At 56.2% G+C, this 21,247-nt stretch overlaps 5 protein-coding genes across 5 annotated transcripts; 2 read left to right on the top strand and 3 right to left on the bottom strand.

The window, feature by feature from the left end:
* Positions 1-5,117: 5,117 nt before the first annotated feature.
* On the bottom strand, positions 5,118-6,961 carry C8Q71DRAFT_728171 (uncharacterized protein; the record flags this gene model as incomplete). The annotated part of the gene is made up of 5 exons (XM_047921926.1): positions 5,118-5,303; positions 5,405-6,264; positions 6,288-6,595; positions 6,642-6,752; positions 6,840-6,961. The coding sequence occupies 5 exons, from the start codon at positions 6,959-6,961 to the stop codon at positions 5,118-5,120; spliced, it is 1,587 nt and encodes a 528-aa protein (XP_047772779.1).
* Positions 6,962-8,177: 1,216 nt separating this feature from the next.
* On the bottom strand, positions 8,178-11,648 carry C8Q71DRAFT_718422 (uncharacterized protein; the record flags this gene model as incomplete). The annotated part of the gene is made up of 11 exons (XM_047921228.1): positions 8,178-8,413; positions 8,463-8,655; positions 8,806-9,376; positions 9,422-9,533; positions 9,587-9,778; positions 9,829-10,220; positions 10,272-10,417; positions 10,463-10,625; positions 10,675-10,853; positions 10,900-11,189; positions 11,324-11,648. 11 exons carry the CDS (start codon positions 11,646-11,648, stop codon positions 8,178-8,180), a joined length of 2,799 nt encoding a protein of 932 aa, XP_047772780.1.
* Positions 11,649-12,986: 1,338 nt separating this feature from the next.
* On the top strand, positions 12,987-13,396 carry C8Q71DRAFT_728173 (uncharacterized protein; the record flags this gene model as incomplete). Its single annotated transcript, XM_047921927.1, has 2 exons — positions 12,987-13,120; positions 13,177-13,396. 2 exons carry the CDS (start codon positions 12,987-12,989, stop codon positions 13,394-13,396), a joined length of 354 nt encoding a protein of 117 aa, XP_047772781.1.
* Positions 13,397-13,885: 489 nt separating this feature from the next.
* Positions 13,886-16,755, top strand: C8Q71DRAFT_863371 (uncharacterized protein; the record flags this gene model as incomplete). Its single annotated transcript, XM_047928159.1, has 6 exons — positions 13,886-14,062; positions 14,112-14,416; positions 14,489-14,614; positions 14,663-14,979; positions 15,027-15,479; positions 15,533-16,755. The coding sequence occupies 6 exons, from the start codon at positions 13,886-13,888 to the stop codon at positions 16,753-16,755; spliced, it is 2,601 nt and encodes an 866-aa protein (XP_047772782.1).
* A 178-nt stretch (positions 16,756-16,933) lies between these two features.
* Positions 16,934-21,053, bottom strand: C8Q71DRAFT_863372 (uncharacterized protein; the record flags this gene model as incomplete). The annotated part of the gene is made up of 6 exons (XM_047928160.1): positions 16,934-18,127; positions 19,092-19,988; positions 20,037-20,389; positions 20,439-20,519; positions 20,568-20,796; positions 20,844-21,053. The coding sequence occupies 6 exons, from the start codon at positions 21,051-21,053 to the stop codon at positions 16,934-16,936; spliced, it is 2,964 nt and encodes a 987-aa protein (XP_047772783.1).
* Between the last annotated feature and the right edge of the window lie 194 nt (positions 21,054-21,247).

Consider the following 21,247-nt stretch of genomic DNA (forward strand, 5'->3'; position numbering starts at 1 on the left):
ATCGAGAGATCGACTCTCAATATGTTCCCATATCTCGGTATTGAATGTGAAGACGGATGGCCAGCTACAGCCCTGGAGAGGGAGCGGGGAAAGAGACGGCACACAAGGCATGTCGTTCGCAAATCTGTCGGCCCTTCTTATATACGCGAGACGATCCTCGCCTTTGTAAGCCTTTCTATATATACGCGAGGCGATCCTCGCCTTTGTAAGCCTTTCCATATATACGCGAGGCGATCCTCGCCTTTGTAAGCCTTTCTATATTTACCCGAGGCCAACCTCGCCTTTGCAAGCCATTTCATACATTGGACATTCTATAACCTTCGGCGACATAGGATGTAAATGAAGCTCTTGTTGGGTTCCGCTTGTAGGTGGCCCGCCCGTTGCTGGTCTCCCCGTTGCTGGCACGCTTGTTGCTGGCCCGCTCATTGCTGGTCCGCTTGTTGGCAGTCCGCGTGTTTCTGGTGCGCCGGTGCGCCATCTACATGGCGACTTGAAAGATCAAAGCAGCGTAAAGACCAGGCCACAGACTTTCGCTTCTTCACCTTTTGCTTCTTGACAGAACGCATCAGGCGGGTTGCTCGGGTTGCATCTCGATGCCGTCACTGACGTGCAGAGAAGCTGAGGCTATATGGTAATGGGTCTGCCATTGTACGGTCAAATTTATCTCAGTTTCAATTGCCTTGGGGTGGCACAAACCTTATGTACATGCATCTCAACAACGAACAACCAACCCACCATGTGCAACCGCGACTCCTATGTTTGGCACGACAACCTTTACGTGCTGTTCCAACTCCTCCAACTGTCAGTAGAAGCCATTCAGCCCTGGTTCAAGGGCTTTGACGAAGTGGAGGAAAATGATATGTAGGCAGTTCTATTGACTTGCATGCACAAACTGACATATCACTACAGCCTTGACCATAGGGTCATGCTCGTACATATGGTGGGCCAGCACGTGCTCCGAAAGGAAGTCATCACGAAGGACGGCAAGCGGCGCACGTGGACCCTCTACGCCCAGGCCTCTCCCGTCCAAGATGAATATGTCTTGCGTTGGCTTGTCGCCCTCGTGAACGACAATAAGTCTCAGCACGCCGATCCATCTGGAGACGAAAGGCTTGCCAGTGGCTCCATGCAGTGGCTTAGCGACCTCGTCAATGAAAATGACGATGAAGACGGTGCCAGCGGCAGTGAGGACGGTGAAGACAATGCCAGCGGTAGTGAGGGCTGCGGCTATGAAGCCTACGATGCTGGCAGCGGCTGGGATGCGGAGATGGAAGAGGCGGAGATGGAAGAGGCGGACATCGAAGAGGCGGACATCGAAGAGGCGGAGACATGATGAGCGGGTGGTCGGGAGCGCGGGTTCCGACATTGGCGACACCTAACAAGAGACAGATGACCGCTTATCGCATTGGATATTGTGCAGTACAGTTGGTTCAATGTGCCAGTAGACAGACGTCCTTCTGCCCCGCAACTTACTCTGATGACGTTGCTCGTATGAAATGGGGCGGTCTCTTAAAAATGCACAATGCTTGTTGATAGACGGATCTCATGATCATAGGTCCGCTTGTTCTGTGAAAGACTAAGTCGCGCATCTGCCTCCTTCCCACAGTGACCACCTGGCCAGACAAGCGGTACACTTCGGCTGCTGGGTCCGGTCGGCAAGCACTGCAACGTGTATAAGCATGATGTAGAACCTTTGCCGACCATGCGGTAGTACATGTGGTCCCAGCATGTGTGTCTGGGCAATTTTCCATTCTTTGTCTCAACGACCATGTCGCGTCGCAAATGGCACGCAGTGGGCCCGCCACCTTCAGCAGACTGCCTGCTCGGCACTATAAGCTTTTGAGACCCCACCCTCCACTCCCTTTTTAGGTCAAGCGGTTTCCTCCTCTAACGCCACTGCTCGGTTCAGATTTGTTAAAAGGAACGTCAAACCACTGGCGGCCAGGCCATATCATCCCCCCCTGATCTTCTGCTACAACCATGTTGAACCCAGCCCCTTCGCTAGACATCCACTCTTCAATTCTGTCTCTTCCACTAGCTGCGGAAAGTTACACCCGCATGGACATACGCTTCCTAACGAAATCTAAGGAGGATGTGGAAGGAGGATCCATCGTCACCATCATCGGACCCCCTCCATGCTGCATTCAGAGTGGCATGGAGGTCGCGTTAATCCCAGCCGCAGCGGAAGAGGTCAGACCATTTTGTGGAAAATTGGTTACAGCGGTGGCAGCTTCGAGCATCTGGGTGGCATTCGAGTTGAAGGGGGATGTGGGGCAAGACTGTATCTTGTTGATCGACCGCCAGAACGCCCGCCTTAGCTGGAAGGAGCGATGGCAAACCTTCAACGCTTCTGGAACTTGGCTAAACATTTTCCCCCCAATGATCGCCGCATACCATCCTCAGCCAATATCGTTCGGAGCAGTCGGCGAGCCTCTAATGATACCAGAACCAGTGAGTTGACAAAGTCAACAATAGGACACGCATTTACATAGTACAGGCTTGTCATAGCGCAGTCCGAGACACACCGTGGCCATGGACGAATTTCTTGAAACCGGGAGAGAGGCAGCCGGTTCATGAGCACCTGGCGCAGGTGCAGCGGGCAGCAACGGAGACTCAAGATACTCTCGCCAGAGTCGCCTGGGCCGCAGAGGGTGCACTATGTCTCTGAGGTGGCGCACCATGAAGAGAGGTACGCCGATAGTGTCTTTAAGCATTTCCTATCACCACGATGGGTTAATCAAGTATGCACCGCAGTGTAGCAATTGCAAGAATCGCGCCTTCCTTGATCAATTCTCCACATTTGTCAGTAGTACATACAATCATACATCCGTAGCGTTCACGAGTTTTGTGCTCGAGTACCCACCTCACCACACCCTTTCGTGGCCCATCCCGCCCTCGCGGCTGACTCGGGCCACCACAGGTCGCCATCGGACAACACGGGACTTGTGTCGGATCGCCGCGCCCTTCGGGCACAGGCTTTCGCCCAACCGCGGTCGTCTTCTTGTTTTCTTTCTTGTCCTTCTTGCGTTACGATCCCCAACATTCATTCAGTAGAATCCCATCACATGCGATTGAAAAGAGACTCACGTGTCAGATAGTATGTGTTCTGTAATGTCATTCGTGCTCGGATTGTTTACATTGAGAACTCCTCCCTTTGCGCAGAAGCGCAACAAGGGCATAGATGTCAGGCCACAGCCAGTTATGGAGGTGGCTGTGGTATGAGTTTCTCGAAGTCCGCTGACACCTGCGCATGCACCTCTATAACGTCTGGATCGAGACTAGCAGTTCGCAAACCAGTTTGTCATTGGGAATGACAGGCAATCGCGAAAGCTTATCGGGCCGATCAATCAGGCCAAGTGGCGTCTGGCCCGTTGATGACAACCTGCTCTCACCTCTTGCTCTTGTCCGTCACTGCTCCTCAGAAGCCCATCCAAGGATTCGAAATGGCCACGCTCCAAGGATTCGAAATGGCCACGCTGTCAGGTACGAAACTTGCCATGTCAAGCACGGCGGTTGACAGATTGTTGCATGCGCTCAGCCACTGACCTCGTGAGGGTTGTTGCGGCGGTCATGCATAGAGAGTTCGTGATTGCCTGTCGCAAGCTGCAGGCCGAAGGCGAGGACGATATCAAGATGCCGCCTCTTTTGCCCTCGACGGATTCATTTTATCGGCCTGATCTTATATCGGCCTCTCTTGTGGCGGACTGTGGGTACGCCGCTGCTCTCATAGCAAATGCCTTCAGTTCTGTCGGTAAGTGTCGACACCATCGCCCCAGCAGCAGCTCATTGGGGGCCAGTCATTGCCCGAGACATAGATGCAGATCGTTACTGCGCTCGTCTGCAGGAGTCCAAAGGAACTGCGGACCCCGCTATTGACCGCGAACTCCGCCGCTATGGACGCTGCTACGGCCGAAGTCAATCCGCCTATACCGCGCCTTGCACGGTGGTCGACAAGTTTGGGAATATACTCGCATGGTACCTTCCCAATATCCTCACGCATAAACGTCAGGTAAGCACATGATGTTTAGCAATTTGTTGCAACCTTAACGAGGCTATGGAGGCCGCGATGAAAACGGCCATGGCAGGTGCGCGCCAGCAGTTCAGTGCGAATAAGCCTATACCAGGCGAATCGAAGCCCAGCTGGCGACGCAATGAACAAAACTTCATTCAACCTCCTAACCCGGCTGCGCCTCTTGGTGCCCCGACGTTTGCTCCCGCCTGGTATCCAATAGGAAGCCCGGTATGTTTTGAACTATCTTCCTATGCACAATACTTAACGGTCAGCAGTCTGAAAAGCCTACCACTTCTGCAACGTTGAGCGGAGACAAGCGGGAGTCCGGGCTCCACTTCCTCGACGAGATGGCGGAGACGAATGCCCTGATGGCAGCCATCCTGTCTGTCATCCACCCAGAGCAGTTCCAGATAGGCGTACGGGCGCACCAAACCTTGGGGAATGCGGAACCACTCCGCGAGGTGCTCGCTCATTGGCCTTCCTGCTTCACGGCCCTGCAGGTGATCAACAACCGAGTGAGCCCGTTGCATACGGACCCCGGTGCGCCGTACCCTGCTTTCGATGTCATTGCTTCAATTGGCGATTACACCGGTGGCCACATCATTCTTCCCACTCTGCCGGTCGACTTCCAGCAACCGCCTGGCAGTGTGCTGGCGTTTTGCGCGCGTATGCTCCCGCACTCGGTTGAGAAGTTCGTAGGGGACCGCATCTCCTTCGCCTGGTTCATGAAGGACCGAGTGTGTGAGTATGCTGGGGCACCTAAGGTGTCTTGGTGCAATCAAGAGAATGTGAAGCGTCTGCTGGGAACGTACTAGGACATGTATTACCTCAAACCATCTCTTCTGCTATGTACATGTTAATGCATTCGCTGTCTCGAAATTCGTCTATTAAGTCACTTCTTGTTCTTACAAACATCCACGGCGGCCAAGAAGCGTCGGAAGATGGGAACGACTAATCAAGAAACCGCCAACCTCTACTTTATGAGACGGTGTTGCTGCACTGCTCTTCGACAGCCCTTCCGCTTCTCGGCCTCTTGAAATGTCGCGGTGGCGACGTGGCTGGGGCATCGTCCAGGAGCAGCCGCTTCTTTCCAGAGTGACGGACTTCATTGCCAGAGCGCACGGTCGATGACCCAGACGAACTTGAACTGACGGACTCCGCTGCAGCTCGCGGAAGCTGCACGGGCGGCGTAGAGGGGAACTGTGCCCAGGAAAACCCGGGCGGCGGCGCCCCACGAGGTCGGGGTGGAGAGGAGGGCGGCAAGGCGGCATCTCCCGACACGAAGGGGAACCTTGCGATCGACAACTCCAACGGGCACGGCGGGGTGGGCTGTTCCAGAGGGCGGTCTGCCATCAGCCGGCCATATGCACTGCTTCCATACGCCGCGCTCACCACCTCTGCCTGTCCTTCAGCTGCCTGTCTTTCGGCCGCCTGTCTTTGCTGAACGATCCACGTTCTGACCGCCGTCTGTCTGGCCGCCGCCTGTCTTTCGGCAGGCAATCCTTCGACAGCCTGTCTCTCGGCCGCCTGTCTTTGATGAGCGATCCACGTTCTGGCCACCGCCGCCTGTCTCTCCGCCACCTCTCCTTCGTCTGCCTGTCTGTCGGCCGCCTGTCTTCGCTGACCAATCCACGTTCTGGCCGCCGCCTGTTCTTCGGCTGGCAGTCCTTCGACCGCCTGTTTCTCGGCCGCCTGTCTATGATCAGCAATCCACGTTCTGACCGCCGCCTGTTCTTCGGCCGCCTGTTCTTCGGCCGCCTGTCTCTCGGCCGCCTGTTCTTCGGCCGCCTGTTCGGCCGCCTGTTCTTCGGCCGCCTGCCTCTCGGCCGCCTGTTCTTCGGCTGCCTGTTCTTCGGCCGCCTGTTCTGCGGCCGCCTGTTCTTCGGCCGCCTGGTCTGCGGCCGCCTGTTCTTCGGCCACCTGTCTCTCGGCCTGTCTCTCGGCCTCTCTCCTCTGCGCGTCCCGTGTGGCCCACTCATCGTACATGGGAGGCTGCATGCCGTGCTTGGCATCAGATGCAAGCCACCCCGACATCCTAAATGCTCTCCCTTCGTTTTGTAACTGCCCCCAGTGCCGGATCAGTTGAATGCAGTGAGCCTTCTTGATACTATGCGGCTCATCGAATGTGACGAAGTCGGGCCATAAGCCGCCTTTGAGCCACAGGGACGTGCCGAGTGCCTTGGCGTGTTTCCAGGGGACATACCCCATTCTTCCATTAGAAGCAGCAGCTTGTCTCTTATTAGCGGTGCACGCTATCCAGGACATCGACGCTCACTGTGATGTTCAACGAGGAACTGGTAAACCATCGTCTGCCACTCTTGCGACGTCCTCGTTTCAAGCTTTTCGAGCTCTTCAGGCGGGGGAATTATTGGCAATCCTGTCGCCTCATCGGTGGCAAAGAGCCGACCGAAGTCTGCCCTCTGCTGCGCTACTCTCGCATCCAAAACAGACCGGGGCTTCTCTCCCAATAGATCAGTGGCGAACCTCTCCCAGTCAGACCAGAGGTTCGTCGAGTTCCACTTGGGGTCACGGGTCACATCCGAGAAGTTAGATGGTGCGCCAATTATGGCATTATGATCCACGCTGCGTATCATCAGCATGTGGCCGAAGGATGAAAGGGGAGACTGACAGGCTCACAACTGGTCCTATATCCGTTGTGTTGGCCGCAACCAGAAAGCAGACGCGGACCCCGTTTTCACGCCACATCTTCTTGGTAAATGTCGCGCACTTCTTTTTGAGACTGCGATTCAACATCCTAGTTCACGGCAGCTTGTTAGACAGACAGGCATCCACCAAGAGGCCAGCCCCAGATAGGCGGATCACTCACTTTGACGGAAGCACGGGCCGAGACGGGGGCACATTGCCGGTGTTAATGTCCGCATCGACTGACTCTGAGCGCTGCAGTGTTGGGAGCTGCTCTGGCTCCCAGGGCACGATTTGGAGTGACATAGCGAGTTGAGGAGATATGCCACTTGCCAACACTTTCGGGCCAGTTCATGAAATATTCGTGGGCGGCGCCAACTGTTTCAAAGTGCCAGCCCAACGGGGTATCATCTTACGCCTTTTACAACCTTCCATGCAACAACCACCTTGAACGCTTCTTTCTACGTAACCGACTGCAAACACCAATGCCAATTGGGGGGTAGTACTGACCAAATGTGGGCAGCACGCGGCCGACTTAGCACCGCTTCTGTTGGAATCCTGCTGTTGAAACGCCATCCAATATTTCGAAGCACTGGTAGCCGCCAATAGCAGGCTTAGAGGCTTTGACACGGTGTTGGGAAGCCCGGTTAATCACCGGATGGCCAATGAGGGTGCTCTATCCTTGCCTGTTTTGTACCGGGAGAGCGTGGAGACGTGCATGTTGCATTTGCAATTACCCGACTCCGCAGATCGGCCGTCGAGCGGTGCGGATCACTATGTGAGGTGCGGAGCTGTGCAGTGCCACCGGCTATTCAGTTCAGACAACCTCGCAGCCTCACGTGCACGAACAATCATCCCGTCACTGCAACAGTCAAGCGTCAAGAGACTAAAACAAGCACCCAAAATGACATCATTATCAGGTACGAGGCTCGTCTTGTGAAGAGCAGCGGTTGACTTAGATTGCTGCATCCGCTCAGCCATTGAAAAGGCGTCGACAGAGATCGACAGCATGTTGGAGCACCCGGCGTGACCAGCACAACATTGAGATCGCGCCACCCGGCGTGCAGACATGCGCCACCCAGACCCCGACCTGGGTCGCGTTCTGAAGGTCTCTATCCACATGAGGAATATTGTCGCTGCGGTCATGCAAAGACAATGCACGATGGCCATCCGCAACCTGCAAGCTGAGGTGGATGGGGATGCCCAACCGCCGCCTCTTCTACCTGTGACTGACCCATTCTATCGACCGGACCTCATCACCGCCTCTCTTGCGTCGGAATGTGAGTCTACTCAAGATGCGGTGAAGCGTCTGCTTGACATAGCGTGATTTGTATTTACCGTCTCTCACCCATCGTTCCACCTGTCAAACAAGCTGCACTATGGAGGCAGGTACCTGAGTTTTCCCGCCTGTACGACAGTAGCTCTGCCTGTCCTGTCCGTCCGAACCGCAGACATTCAATAGTTGGTCGATGTAAAGCCTCGCGGTCAATGTACTGTACTGTAAAGACCCAAATGCAGATCTTCAAGTGGCCAGCTTTGTGTAGGCTGCACGGGCATCCGCTGCTAGACTGAGCCACAGCGCCGCTTGTCGCCGCGCATATGCTTGGTGTCCTGAACTCCCGTGACACCGCATCTTCCACTGACGGGCCTTGAACTCGAATGAGCGGGCCGTCTGTTGCATCTCCTCACCCACCAGGACCAGCTGCTCTCGCCAGCGGTCGCACTTGGCCTTCTCTCGCAGCCAGTTCACGCGGTGCACTGGGGGCCCATGAGCACGTTCCTCAGATCGGTAAGGCAAGACGCGCACGTTCTGTTAGCCACTCTGAGCTCTCCGTATCCCCTCCCACATCGACTGCCCATATCCACGATAGCTCTTTGTGACGGCTTTTCCGCTCTGTGTGGTCTAGCAAGTGTGTCGTCGTCTTGAGATCTTCTTTAGTCAGAGGTCGGTATCGCTGCAGCTGTGGTGGCAGCGTCTTCAGCCATTCACGAAACACTTGCTTGGCTTCCACCTGGGCACTGCTGTTCGGCTGCGATGGCTGCCCAGAGCTTCCCACCCCCTTTTGCTGTGATGAGTCCCGACCCATGGCCTTGTGATAGTCTTTGAACTGCTTCTCCATTTTGGCCGCTTCGGCGTCCCCCATCAGCACCCGTGTCATGCCCGTTCGAGCCAAGGTGTACAGGCGGGCGCACTCTGTGATGACCTTCGTCACTCCACTGACGTCCTTGTATGCTCTCGTCTTCGTCCTTTGGCTGTTAGCGAGGCGAACCTTTGTGCGGAATAGAACGGATTTCATGCCGAGGGCCATACGAAGTCGGTGGAGGGCATCGTTTGCCTGACCCTCCCTCAGGCGGAGCTCCCGACGACCCATCTCGACCTTCCCCAGCTCTTCCAACCTCACCTTCCCCAATGTCGATGGCAGCAGAAGTGAGATGGACTCCGGCAATATCTCATCTTCAGGTTCATCCATCACTATGCGATCCTCGCCCAAATCAGGTTCCTCTTCAAGATCCTCCCATTCCTCTCCGGCGTAGGCCCCAGGGTGTCGGGCCGCTTCATCGTCTGCCTCCTCATCATCTTCCTGCTTCCAGTAGCCAGCTGCTTTGCTCGAAAAGCGATCCACCGCTCGCTTCAATTTGTTGCGCTTCTCCACAAGCTGGAGTCTGTCCGCCAGTAAGGCGTGCTTCTTCAGCTTTCGTGCCAGCGCGCTTACAGCGAGCCTGTTCACATCAGCGCAATACCGACTCTCAGATTGCAGCACCCACTGTTGCTCCTGGATCAAAATTCCCTCCGCCAGCCATGACGTAGATCCGGGGCTGTCCTTCTGTTTGCCCTCCTCTTGTTCAAGCAGAAGCTGCATTTGCTTCTTACCAGGGGCTGCATCACTGTCAAGACTGCATCCCGGATATATCGATTCAACAAGCGCGCACCTTTCTCTTGGGTGACCTCATAGGACTCCATGACCGACAGATCTCGTCCTCTCTCCATCCGCGCTCTCATCTCAAGCTCCTTCCATTTGGCCAACAGTTCTGCGTCACTAGACTCCTCGAGTTCCTGTAGCAGCTCTTGGCACAGCTCCTGTTGCTTCTCAGCCTGGATGAACCTCCGAGACAGCATCTTCACTGCATTTTGGGTAAGCGGGGGACTGACAGTGTCGGCAATGCAAACACACCCATGCCGATTGTCTTTCGCCAATTGGCGTCATTCATATGGTCGTCGATGACCTCTTTCCTATGAGATGTTGCCATGGCGCGTGTGCTGCCCGATATCCGATTGAGCGGGGCCCATAATGTCTCGATGATCTCGCCGTCTACCTGTCCAGCGCCAGGAATGAATGAAGGCGAGTACTTTGGTAAACAGTCGCGCTGGTGGCCATGGATGTGGAACAGGCCAATTCCCCAAAATATGTCAGCCGCCTCAGGCCAGCTGAGGTGCGCGCCCTGAGCAAACCTCGCCAGGACCTTCTTGCTGTACTGACATGCGATGTCGTACATGATAAGAAACGTTTGGATGCCTGTGTGGTGCCGTAGCGCCTGGGAAAGCGCATAATCCATGTTCATTTGTCTGGAGCCTTTAAGCTAGCCTCTTCAAGCAGACGACGGATGTTGTACTCACCGTTCCCCCTTCTGGAAATCCACCACCGCATGAGGGATGAAGCAACCATGTCGCCCACAGGCAACTGCGCCAATGCCTGTAGCTTCCATGTCATGGCGGTCGGCATTGGCTTGATTGACGGCACGATGAGCGTGACAGCTTGATTGCTAGAGTGCCATGAGCTTAAGAAACCGCCGAGCTGAGCTACCTACCTCTCGTTGTTCCAATGTGCCCTGGAGGTGATTCTTGTACGGTGCATCTGTCACCATGAAGCCATGCCCGTCACCGATGGCTACATCATCCGCGGGGCAGCGCATCTTCAGATGCTCGGCGCTGAAGTTGCCGTCCATGACAAACGTCTGCATAAACTTCCACCTGCAAAAGGCTTGTCTCCCGGACTGCAACGAACAAGCGGGGCGCTTACCGATCGGGATCCTGTTCCCAACCTGCCTTGAGGTTGACTCCGGGCATTGGACAGGCCACACATCCCAGCGCAAGCTCACCGGGACCCACTGGCCCTCGTTCGTGACCAAAGCCATTCCATTTGCGATATTTGAGGTTTCGCCACTGTCGGCTGACACGCAGAAGCTCGCGGTAGCGGTCCTGTAAACAGTCAGACAGCGCCATATTGAAAAGCTTCCGCTCTCACAGGCACGGCTTGAGGAAACGCGGGGTTCGACAGGCGGCGCAAACGCTGATAGTAGCTCTCGGCAGCACTCCCTGAGATCTTGTTGGCCAGCAAGAAGTCGTTGAGTACCCGGAACGTGAAAGCAGTCCGGGGTGCAAGGACAGAGGCGGGATAGAGCCCTATGGAGAGAAGCTGCATAGCCTCAGGCTCAGCAGTGTGGCATACACATGGAGAAACCCGTATGCTGTGCACGCCGGTGATGTCGACCACTGTAATCCGCTTACATGGTTGGGTGCCGCCATACATGGCGACTAGAGGGCACGACTGCCCAAAGTGACCCAAGAAGACTCGGATCCCGACATCATAGAGAGAGCTTGGTGCGTAATAACCTGAACCGGACGATATAAGACGGGCTCAAGAGACTGAGAAGAGGCGGCCGACTCACCCTCCTCTGATTCAATTGGGCCTTGCTGGATGGGGTCCGCCGCTTCACCGTCGTCGCTATTGTCGTTGCCGTCTGTGTCCGAGAAGAAGCGTACATTTGCCTCATCCGCCTCTTGAGCGATCCATTTCTCTATGGGATGCAAATAACTCGCTGCGTGTCGTCGGCGACAGCAGTCGGTGCACAAACTGGGTGAGCCGACGCATTCAATGCAGCGCCACGGGCTCCACTCTGCTCGGCAATCGGCACAATTCCGCTTCTCTCTTGGACCCTCAAGCTCGATTAGGCGCTCCAAGAACGATTCCCGTAAAGCCAACCATGCGTCCATGAAATCAGCCTGTGTCTGTCGGGCGCTTCAGGACAGGCACCCACAACTATAGATTAGCACCTACTGATCCCGAGTCTTTGGGTCGCTTAGGCAGTGGCCCATGGATGCCAACAAGGTCCGCAACGTCGATGTGGTTCCTGGGGTCCATCGGATCCCGTGGATCGTGGCTCGGCAGATCGCCTATTGGGGGTGGATGAATCAGAGGCTGATTACCATCAGCCCTGGATATTTCCACCATCTTGTAGTCAACCCCTCTCCGCGTCTTTGTTGCCACAGGGCGGACAAATTTGAGTCTCTGGGTAGAGCCCAGGACCTGCCATTTGCGAGGAAGCTTGTGTGGCTTTCCTGACCCGGACATGGTGGTTTGGGTCAACAAGCAATTTTAGTGTCGCACGTGGCACGTGGACTCACACGTTACCAAACCGTTGTCAGTCCGCCTGCCTTTTGAGGAGTGCCAAGAAGCGTTGGTCACTTAAGCGCGCACTTCTCCAACAGAACAGTTACTCCATTCCCAAATTGGATCTCTCCATCGTTCCCGCTCAGAATCCCTTGCTCGGAGAGCAAGGCTCTCGCAGGTCGAAATGAACGCTACCCCTTTCGACTGTCGTTGTTTGTTGTTTGCATTCCTCGCCATACCAGTCTTAGTGTGCCTTGTGTCGTCATCATCGTCCAACCTGACACCTCACGCGACCTGCGTATATATTATACTGTTCGTACTTAGCTGCGCCCTGACCCCGCCTCAGGAGGAGGAGGGGCGTCCATTTAGCCACCGGTCGATAGCGCACGTGCGTCTCGACTTGACGGCGACCATGTACAGCCAGTCGAGCATCGTGCAAAAATGTACAAGTGAACGGTTGAACGTACGCGTTGAACGTTTGAACGTCCATACGTCCGAACCGTGAGAACTGGCGCGCCGCGACCGCCTCCTCTACGTTTATCTGCCAGACAGCTGAGTGCGGGCCTTGCGGGGGTGCGGATGCGGGCGGCTCCATAGTATGATGCACGGCCAATCTGCTTCAATCAGCCTAGTACTTGTGAACGCATTCAGCAAGACAAAAAAGAAGAACGAAATTTTGAAGACGCTCACGCAAAACGTCCGAGCAAGGCTGGCACGCCATCGCTGGCGGCATTTCGAGTATGGAGGTACCGTCTCTTAATCAGGACCGCCGTTTGACAAGCGGGTCCATCCTTGGATCTGTCCTGACATAAACGTGTCAAATCGTGCGATCTGTGCCCATATGTCACGTCTGTCGCTGAAGTGCATTCAGCTCAGTTTCAATCGCCTTGGAGTGGTGGAAACCTTAGTTCGTATATTCCCATCGTCAACCCAAACCCACCATGTTCGATGCTGGGTCTACCCTCCGCATCCGCGACACGCCGACGTTGCTCATAGGGATCTCCGCGCACCTAACGGCAATGGAGCCGCATCTCATGGGCATCCCTGGGACCCCAGAAAACTCCCACAATCGGTTGTGAGTGCTCCCAACTCCGCCATGAAATACTTACACTAGGTGATGTTTCACCACAGTACATATCTTGACACCAGCGTCGGGCATGACGACGGGCGGCACCTGGTGAAAAAGGAGCTTCGCACCCGCGACGGCAAGCGCTACACGTGGACCCTTCTAGTCCTCACCTGGGACGGGCAAGACGATGCGGTCGAGGTTCTCATCAACACCCTGGTGGAGCAGAATTGGCTAAAATATGTTGGGGACGGGTCCAAGGAATTGGGGCGCATGGGGGAATAGGCAGTCCTGACGGACGCCTCCCTTGCTAGGAGAGCAAGGCTCTTGCAGGTCAAAATGAACGCCGTCGTTGTTTGTTGTATGTGTTCCTCGCCATACCAGTCTTAGTGTGCCTTGTGTCGTCATCATCGTCCAACATGAGTTTTTCGAAGTCTGCTTGACAGCCACACCTCTATGACGTCTGGATTGAGACTAGCGAATTGCTACAGAAGGGCCACAACTCGGAAGAGGGGCCACAACTCGGGAGGGATGTGATCAATTGCACCGTTGCCTGTATTCAGTTGATACTTCCCTAGTGGCGTTGGCAGCTAGGCAAGGAGGACCATTGTCAATGGACAGGTGTCGCATGGAGCTGGTCAAAGGCGTAAAGATAATGCCCCGTCGGGCTGCCTCTGATTGCTGCTGTGCCATCGCCCACGCGAATGTCGGCCCATCGCAATGCATATGAGCTCACCCGATGGCAGTGGCAGGTGGTGTATCTCCCCACTCGTCATGAAGAAACTCACAGTTTGGGCGGACGATCAGCTCGCCACCATGGAGGCGTACACGGCGGCCTTTCGCCTGGCCGAAGAGCCAGCCAGGAGAAAGGTCGTCGACGATGTCCTGGGGCAACTCAAGACCATGCCGCTGCAGAGTTTGGAACAATTGACAGAGAAGCAACAGAAGGCGGTGAGGGAAGATGTCTCTGGATCATTGAACGTGCTGACCGCGTGTTTAGGCCGTCCTGAAATGGCTCGCACAGAACTGTAAGGAAGGGGGGAAGAAGAAGAAGCAGAAGACAGGGGTTTCCGGCACCACGCGCGGCTTGGACGTGTTCCGGCGCGAGAAGCGGGAGGAGATATATGAAGCGGCGTACGGTGGCAAGGAAAAGAAGCAGTTCGGGGCCTTTAGGGCGAAGACGTACGAGCTTTGGGCACTCGTACCTCCTGCGGAGAAAAAGGAATATGTGGCCCAGGGTAAGGAGATCCGCGGCTTGATCCATGGGAATATCGGCAACGTGGAGCCGCCCGTGCTTCCGTCAAAGTGAGTGATCCGCCTATCTGGGGTTGGCCTCTTGGTGGATGCCTGTTTGCTTAACAAGCTGCCGTGAACTAGGACGTTGAGTCGCAGTCTCCACACGAAGTGCGAGACATTTGCCAAGAAGTTGTGGATTGAAAACGGAGTCCGCGTCTGCTTCCTGTTTGCGGGCAACACAACGGATAAAGGACCAGTTGCGGGCCTGTACAGTGTTCCCTTTCATCCTTCGGACTGATGCTGATGATGCGGCAGCATGGATCATAATGCCAAATTTGGTGCACCATCTAACTTCTCGGACGTGGCCGATGACCCTGACTGGAATCCGACGAAGCTCTGGTCTGACTGGGAGGATTGGGCTACTGATTTATTGGGAAAGAAGGCGGAGTCCGTTTTGCGTTCGGGCAATGTGAGCAAAGCACAGAAGAGGACGGGATTTGGTCCGCTCTTGGCCACCGATGAGGCAACGGGATTGCCGAGGATTCCTCCACCTGAAGAGCTCGACACACTTCAAATGAAGACCGCGCAGGAGTGGCAGTTCATGGTTCGACAGTTCCTCAATGATCACCACAGTGAGCGTCGATGTCCTTGATAGCATGCGCCGCTAATAAGAGACTAGCCGCGGCTTCTAATGGAAAGAAGCGGAATATCCCCTGGAAACGCGCCAAGGCACTCGACACGTCCCTGTGGATTGAAGACGGCTCATGGCCGGACTTCGTAAAATTTGATGAGCCGTCCAAGATCCGGAAATCGCAGTGCATTGAACTGATCCGATACTGGGGGCAGTTACAAGACACGGACGAAGGGAGAGCATTTCGGATGTCGGGCTGGTTGCAGGATGACGGCGACACTGCTATTGACGATCCTGAGGATGTGCAGCCAGGAAGGTACGATGAATGGCTCGCACGGTGGATCAAGGACGCACCCAGGAGAGAAGCGGAGAGACAGCGCGAGGATGAGAGACAGGCGGAGGAGAGACAGGCGGTCGACAAACAAGCAGCCAGCACGCGGATGGCTCAGCAACCTGGAACCCAGACACAGGCAGGGGGGGCGAACATGGCATCTGGAAGCGGTGCGTATAGCTGGCCCGCGTCCAGTCAATCGTTGCTGACTGCACAATGGCAGGCCAATCTGGGAAACAGCTCGCTGCGCCGCACCTGTCTGCAAAAGCCTTAGGGAAGCAGAAAGCAAGGAAGGCCATACCGTCAGAGACCCCCTCTCCATCGTTGTCTCCCAGCTGGTCCTCACCGGAGCCCTCAGTGAATGACACTGAAGAGCAGGCAGGAGACGCCTCTGAGGGGTCGACTGCCGTGAAGCCCACAAGCACGCAAACGGCGACCGCCGAGCCCATCCCAGCAGAGCTGCCCTTTAATGGGATGGCCCCTTCAGCCGCTCGCCCGAGTATGCGCGTCAACTTCTTGCGATCCCTGTCGACCGACAGGCGGTACATGGTTCTGTGCAACGAATATGCTCGCGCGATTATCGCTGCGGCCAAGCCTGGACGCCAACCGCGACCCGCCTATACCCCCCCTGCCATTCCGGGCGTGCCTTGGGCGTCATGGAGTTGGGGTTCACAATCTCTTCCTCAGGAAGTCCACAAATCCTCCAGCGGGCTAGACCCACTTATCACGTATCTGCGCGCTACTGTATGGGTCTCCGAGGGGAAAGCAGCGCTGCGCAAAGTCGAACAGGTTCTCCTCGCTGTCGGACTTGCTCTCCGCGACATCGATAGCGCCCAGTTTGTCAATGACCCTGACGACCCACCTTCGGCAGGGATACCTCCTTTCGTTGTGGCGACGCAACTCGGCATTGCGTCGAGCAACATGCTGCTTGATCTTATTCAGCCTATTGCAAACGCCCGGATTGTGGACGTATTCGGTAAAGCCCCGGCACCCGCTGCGCCGCCTGCCATCACTCCCAACTTGCCTGCTGTTCCTAAGAGCCTGTCACCACGCCCTCTCTCGCCAATGCGTTCCATCTTGCCTCGTGCACCTCTGCCTGGTGCCGCTCTCTCTGCTGCGTCGTCGCCTTCGCCCGCCCCCAAAGCCCATGTGCAAGAAGCGGCCCTCGTTCCCGGTCAGGTTGAGACGCTGCGCCCATCTGACGGGCAGGCGATGGACTTGGAAGAGATGGCAAAGGTTCCTACCGCGTCTCGAAGCATTTCGCAGGGAGGATCAGCATCGAAGGCGCGCAGACGACCGTACGAAGATGGCCCTCAGGCCTACGAGGCAGAGTCTACATTGCGTCCCTCGAAGAAGCCTAGGAGCGGAACCGTTGTAGTGGCTCCCGAGGCCATGTCGCAGCAGCCTCATAGGGAGAGGCGGGCTCCACAGAAGTTGGACTTGTAGCGGGTCTGGTAAACTGGTACTCGCTTCTTGCACACGTCTCATCGAGCGCATGTTTCTTGGGAGCAGTAAATCTTGGTCATCAGTGTATATACGCATCAGGTTCAGTTGTTACAAGCGGCACAGTACGCAACAGAGAGAATGCAAGTACACAAGAAGAGACGGTAACTACGTGCTGACGCTATTTCGACAACTCGCCTTCCTCCATCACATGGGTCTCCGCCCGCGCCTTCGCTTTGCGGGGAAGCCCACGGCGCGGTGACTGGTGGCGAGCTGAGCCGTCCTCGACTTCAAGTGCCTGCCCAACCGCCTCTTCGCCAGTGCCCAGGTCATGGTTGGACCTGTCGGTGTCCGACTGCCGCATCGTTAGGAAGGAAGGTCCTTCAGAGAACGGCGATGACGAGAAGATGCCCCGACCATCGGGAGCAGGGGATGTCAGCGCAGGGTACGGGTTCGGGTTCCAGGCCTGCGGGGGAGTCCGGGGAGGCGGGGTCCGGGGAGGCGGGGTCCGGGGAGGCGGGGTCCGGGGAGGCGGAGGCGGGGTCGGAGTCCGGGGAGGAGGGGTCGGGACAGGGGGAGTCCGGGGAGGCGGGGTCGGGACAGGGGGAGTTCGGGGAGGCGGGGTCGGGACAGGGGGAGTTCGGGGAGGCGGGCTCGGAGTGACGAGGTTGATGACCGTGTCCTCCCGCTTCTGCTCGTGCTTGGGAACAGGCGGTGGAGATGGGGCCGCCCGTCTCTTTTCCATGACCTCGTAACGGGACACCACGGCCTCGAGGCCTTGGTTGACAGACTGGACTTGCATCTGCCATCGCGCCTCCAGTTCTTCGCGGGCGTATGAGTCCTCCCGTACGCCATTGAGCTCGTCGCGCAGCCGCTTGAGCTCGTCCTCCAAATCTTGCAGGCGAGCGTCCTTAGCTTTCAGCTTCTCCTCGGCAGCGGCTAGCCGGTCCTCCAGATCCCCAGACGACTGTGTAAGCGTCTTTCCTCCGGCTACTTGCCGCAAGAGCCTCTCGAGCTCGTCCTGACGGTCCGCCTGTGTGTCGATCTTGGTCAGGAGCGCTTGGAAGATTCCAGCAAACTGTCCAGCGCACGGCGCATGCAGCTGAGCGGCTTCGATCTGCAGCTGCAAGGCCCTATCGCGCGAGGACGCCGGCGGCGGCAGTGGAGGTGCGGCGTGTGGAAGCGACGGGTGGGCGAAGGCAGTGTGCGCGGATGCCCCAGTGGAAGGCCCAGTGGAAGGCCCCGTGAACGTAAAGGCAAACGGCTGCTGCTTGTTTCTGCGCCGTGGGATTTCTTGCTCTGGAGACGGTGTCATGGTGGGGATGGTGAGGTGCCGCCGCTTTTTGCCATCTGCCGCACCAGCGGGCTTGTTGGCCTGTCATCAGGAAAAACACTTCTAACTTCAGCAGTCTTGAATGAAGAGCACCTAATCTTATTCAATCTTTCATAACTTGTGTTCCTCAATTAAGTGCACTATGTGCATGAAGACCGCTTAAGTGAACTATAGCACCTTTGAGAAATTTGTCTTTTCCCCAAGTTGGAGGATATGCAACTTCAGTACTACAGATTAAGATGCATAAGTAGACATTAGTTGACAAATGACCTCTTAACTAATAAATATGCATGATGAGATGTCAGATTGCTCAATGTGGTCAAAGTCATATTGTCAAGGATTTGGACATATTTGGCCTGTTAAGGGCGAAAGACAGAAAAAGAACATTTAAGCATACAAAGTGAGACAAGAAGCCTGGCCTTGAGCAAATTGTGAGTCTACACAAGGTCTGCAAGGCAACAGATAGTGCCAAGAAGAAATGAGGCCAGTCTGAGAGCCCAGGGATGCACAGGGGCTGGGCTAACAGGGGGCAGCAATGGCAGATTTCTCTAAGTCCAGAAAGATAGTCAATATAGGTTATTGTGCAAGGGAACAAGCACAGGGACCTATGGTGTAGTGGTCAGAAGTTTGTGCTGAGAGTGTGAGAAATTAGTGTAGCAGGTCAGGGGTTCAATTCCGGGAAATGGCAGATTATTTTGGGCAACATTTTTGCATCTGGGATGCCTGTTATGACAGCATATGCACAAACACAGCAGAATCATGAGAGAAGTCACCCCAGTAAGGATGAAAAAACATTATTCTTGCTTGGAATGAGTGTTTACTTTGGTTACTTAATGGAACTTAATTAAGACAAATGAAGAAATCGACTTACCTTAAGCACTTGTGGCACATAATGACACATAATGACACTTATTGCTCTCCACAAGACCACTTAAGACAGAATGTTTTTTCCTGATGGTGCACATGAAGCGGTCAGTGGACATCTAACAGCCGCTGCAAGACTTACTGCTTGAGTTCCTGTTGCGTCCTGCATCTCGACGTCAGGCTGCTCTTGAGCCTCTTGCTCAGGCACCAACGGTTTCTGGGGCCCTTGTGCGGCCTCAGCAGCCGCCTCTTTGGCGGGCTTCTGCGTCTCTTTCGGCCGCCTCTCCGCCTCTGCAGGCCTCTTCGCCTCCTTCGGCCGCCTCTCCGCCTCTGCGGGCTTCTCCGCCTCTGCAGGCCTCTTCGCCTCCTTCGGCCGCCTCTCCGCCTCTGCGGGCTTCTCCGCCTCTGCAGGCCTCTCCGCCTCTGCAGGCCTCTTCGCCTCCTTCGGCCGCCTCTCCGCCACTGCAGGCTGCTCTGCCTCTGCAGGCTGCTCTGCCTCTGCAGGCTTCTTCGCCTCTGCAGGCTTCTTCGCCTCTGCAGGCTTCTTCGCCTCTGCAGGTTTCTTCGCCTCGGCAGGCTTCTTTGCCTCGGCAGACTTACCGCCGCCGGAGGGCTTCTTCCGCGCCGCCTGCATCTTGGGAGCGTCGTGCGCATTCTTGCCACGCCGGGCGATGAGGTGGACCTTGCCGCTTGCCTGAGCTAACAGGCGAGACTTCTGGTAGTCCTGGAGCTCCTCGTGCACCCAGGGCGACCGATTGTCCCAGGTGATGAGGTCTTCCATCCAGCACTCTCGCGTGTCGTCCCAAACTGCCAGATCCGGGACGGGAAGGTTGACCTTCTGCCTTGCCAGCGCCCACGCCCGCCAAGCCTGCGCTTTGGCCCCAGCTTGCTTGTTCTTGAAAGGCTGGTTCGTGCTCGCACTGCGGGGGGTCAGTGAGCACGCGTTTCCACCGCGGCATCGTTCGCAGCGGCCAGAGGGCTTCGCCGTCGAATACGTGCAGAGCTTCTCATCGCGGAGACAGCGGTCGCAGGGTATTGGCTAAGAGAGGTTTCAGTCTACCAACGAAGAGAAGTAAAGAGCACTTACCATGCGCTGCACGGCGCCCTTGCCCGCCAATGCATCTTCCTCTGCCTCGCCCTTGCCCGCCAATGCATCTTCCTCTGCCTCTTCCTCTTCCTCTTCATCAGACACATCCTCGTACTGCTTCGGCGTTTCGGCAGGCGCTTGTGGCTGTTTCCCTGCGCTCTTGTCGTGGAGGAACCGCGTCCTTGCGAGCGCATCTTCGTCCTCCGACGAGCTGCTGACGAGCGGCTTGGACTTTGGCTTGCTGTATCGCGGCCGCTTCTGTGCGGATCGGCCTTGCTGCTCGTCGCGGCCCTTCGTCTCTTCCTCTCTTGAATGCTTCTGCCCCGCTTTCTCGACTGGGAGCTGCTGGACGGCTGTTGGGGCTGTTATTTGACCGCGTGTTTGAACAGACGGGCTACGTACGGTTGGATACGCGGGCATCCCGCTTTTGCTCTCCCTTTTGCCCTGCCGGAGCCTGAGGCGGCTCCATATCCACATCCACCGCTTGTGTGGCGTCAGCACGAGCTAGAAGCGGAGATGAAATACACTTACCTTGCTTCCACCAATCCTTTTGCTCCGCCGCCTGTCTTCTGAAGTCCACACCCTTTTTGAGATGGGGCAGGGGAAGGGTCCGTCCCAGCGAAGGGTCATCCTCTCGGATGGCTGAGAGCTGGTATCGGCCCTGATAGGACCCCACTTGCTCTATTGCCGAGCCAAGGATTAGCGGCGCGTTCAGCTTTACCTTGCCCGCCAAGGCTTGGATCCATGGCCAGGAGTTGATCTGGGAGCTGCCTGTCAGTCGTGGAATGGTTTGATTGTGAGACTCACAATCTCATGTTGAAGTGCTGCCTTGGCCTCATCGTGGTCGGCGATCGACGCTTGGAGGACGGCCTTGACGCGCCCAGCCAGCTGCAGGATGCGCTCCGTGTCCTCTGGACTCGGAGATGAGGCCTTCGTGCGCGCAGGCTCACCAGCGCCTCTGCCGGAGGCGTGACCGAGTGGGCCAGAGCGTTCAGTGTCCCTGTTTGCTCTGTGCATATTGAAGGTTGAAACGTTGAGGAGCAGAAGCAGCAAGCAGCAAGGGGTAAGACGAGTGGGGATGAGAGAAGAAGTCGTCAATGTTGGACTTTGACGTTGACGCGGTTGAGTGTATCACGTGACTGAATCCCACGCGCGACGGCGTTCGCGTTCTCTCTGCGGACTTTGAAACCTTAAATCGTGGCCATTACTCG

This window comes from Rhodofomes roseus, assembly GCF_022264815.1.
Source record: "Rhodofomes roseus strain CIRM-BRFM 1785 chromosome Unknown C8Q71scaffold_40, whole genome shotgun sequence".
In the NCBI taxonomy this organism is placed as follows: domain Eukaryota; kingdom Fungi; phylum Basidiomycota; class Agaricomycetes; order Polyporales; family Fomitopsidaceae; genus Rhodofomes; species Rhodofomes roseus.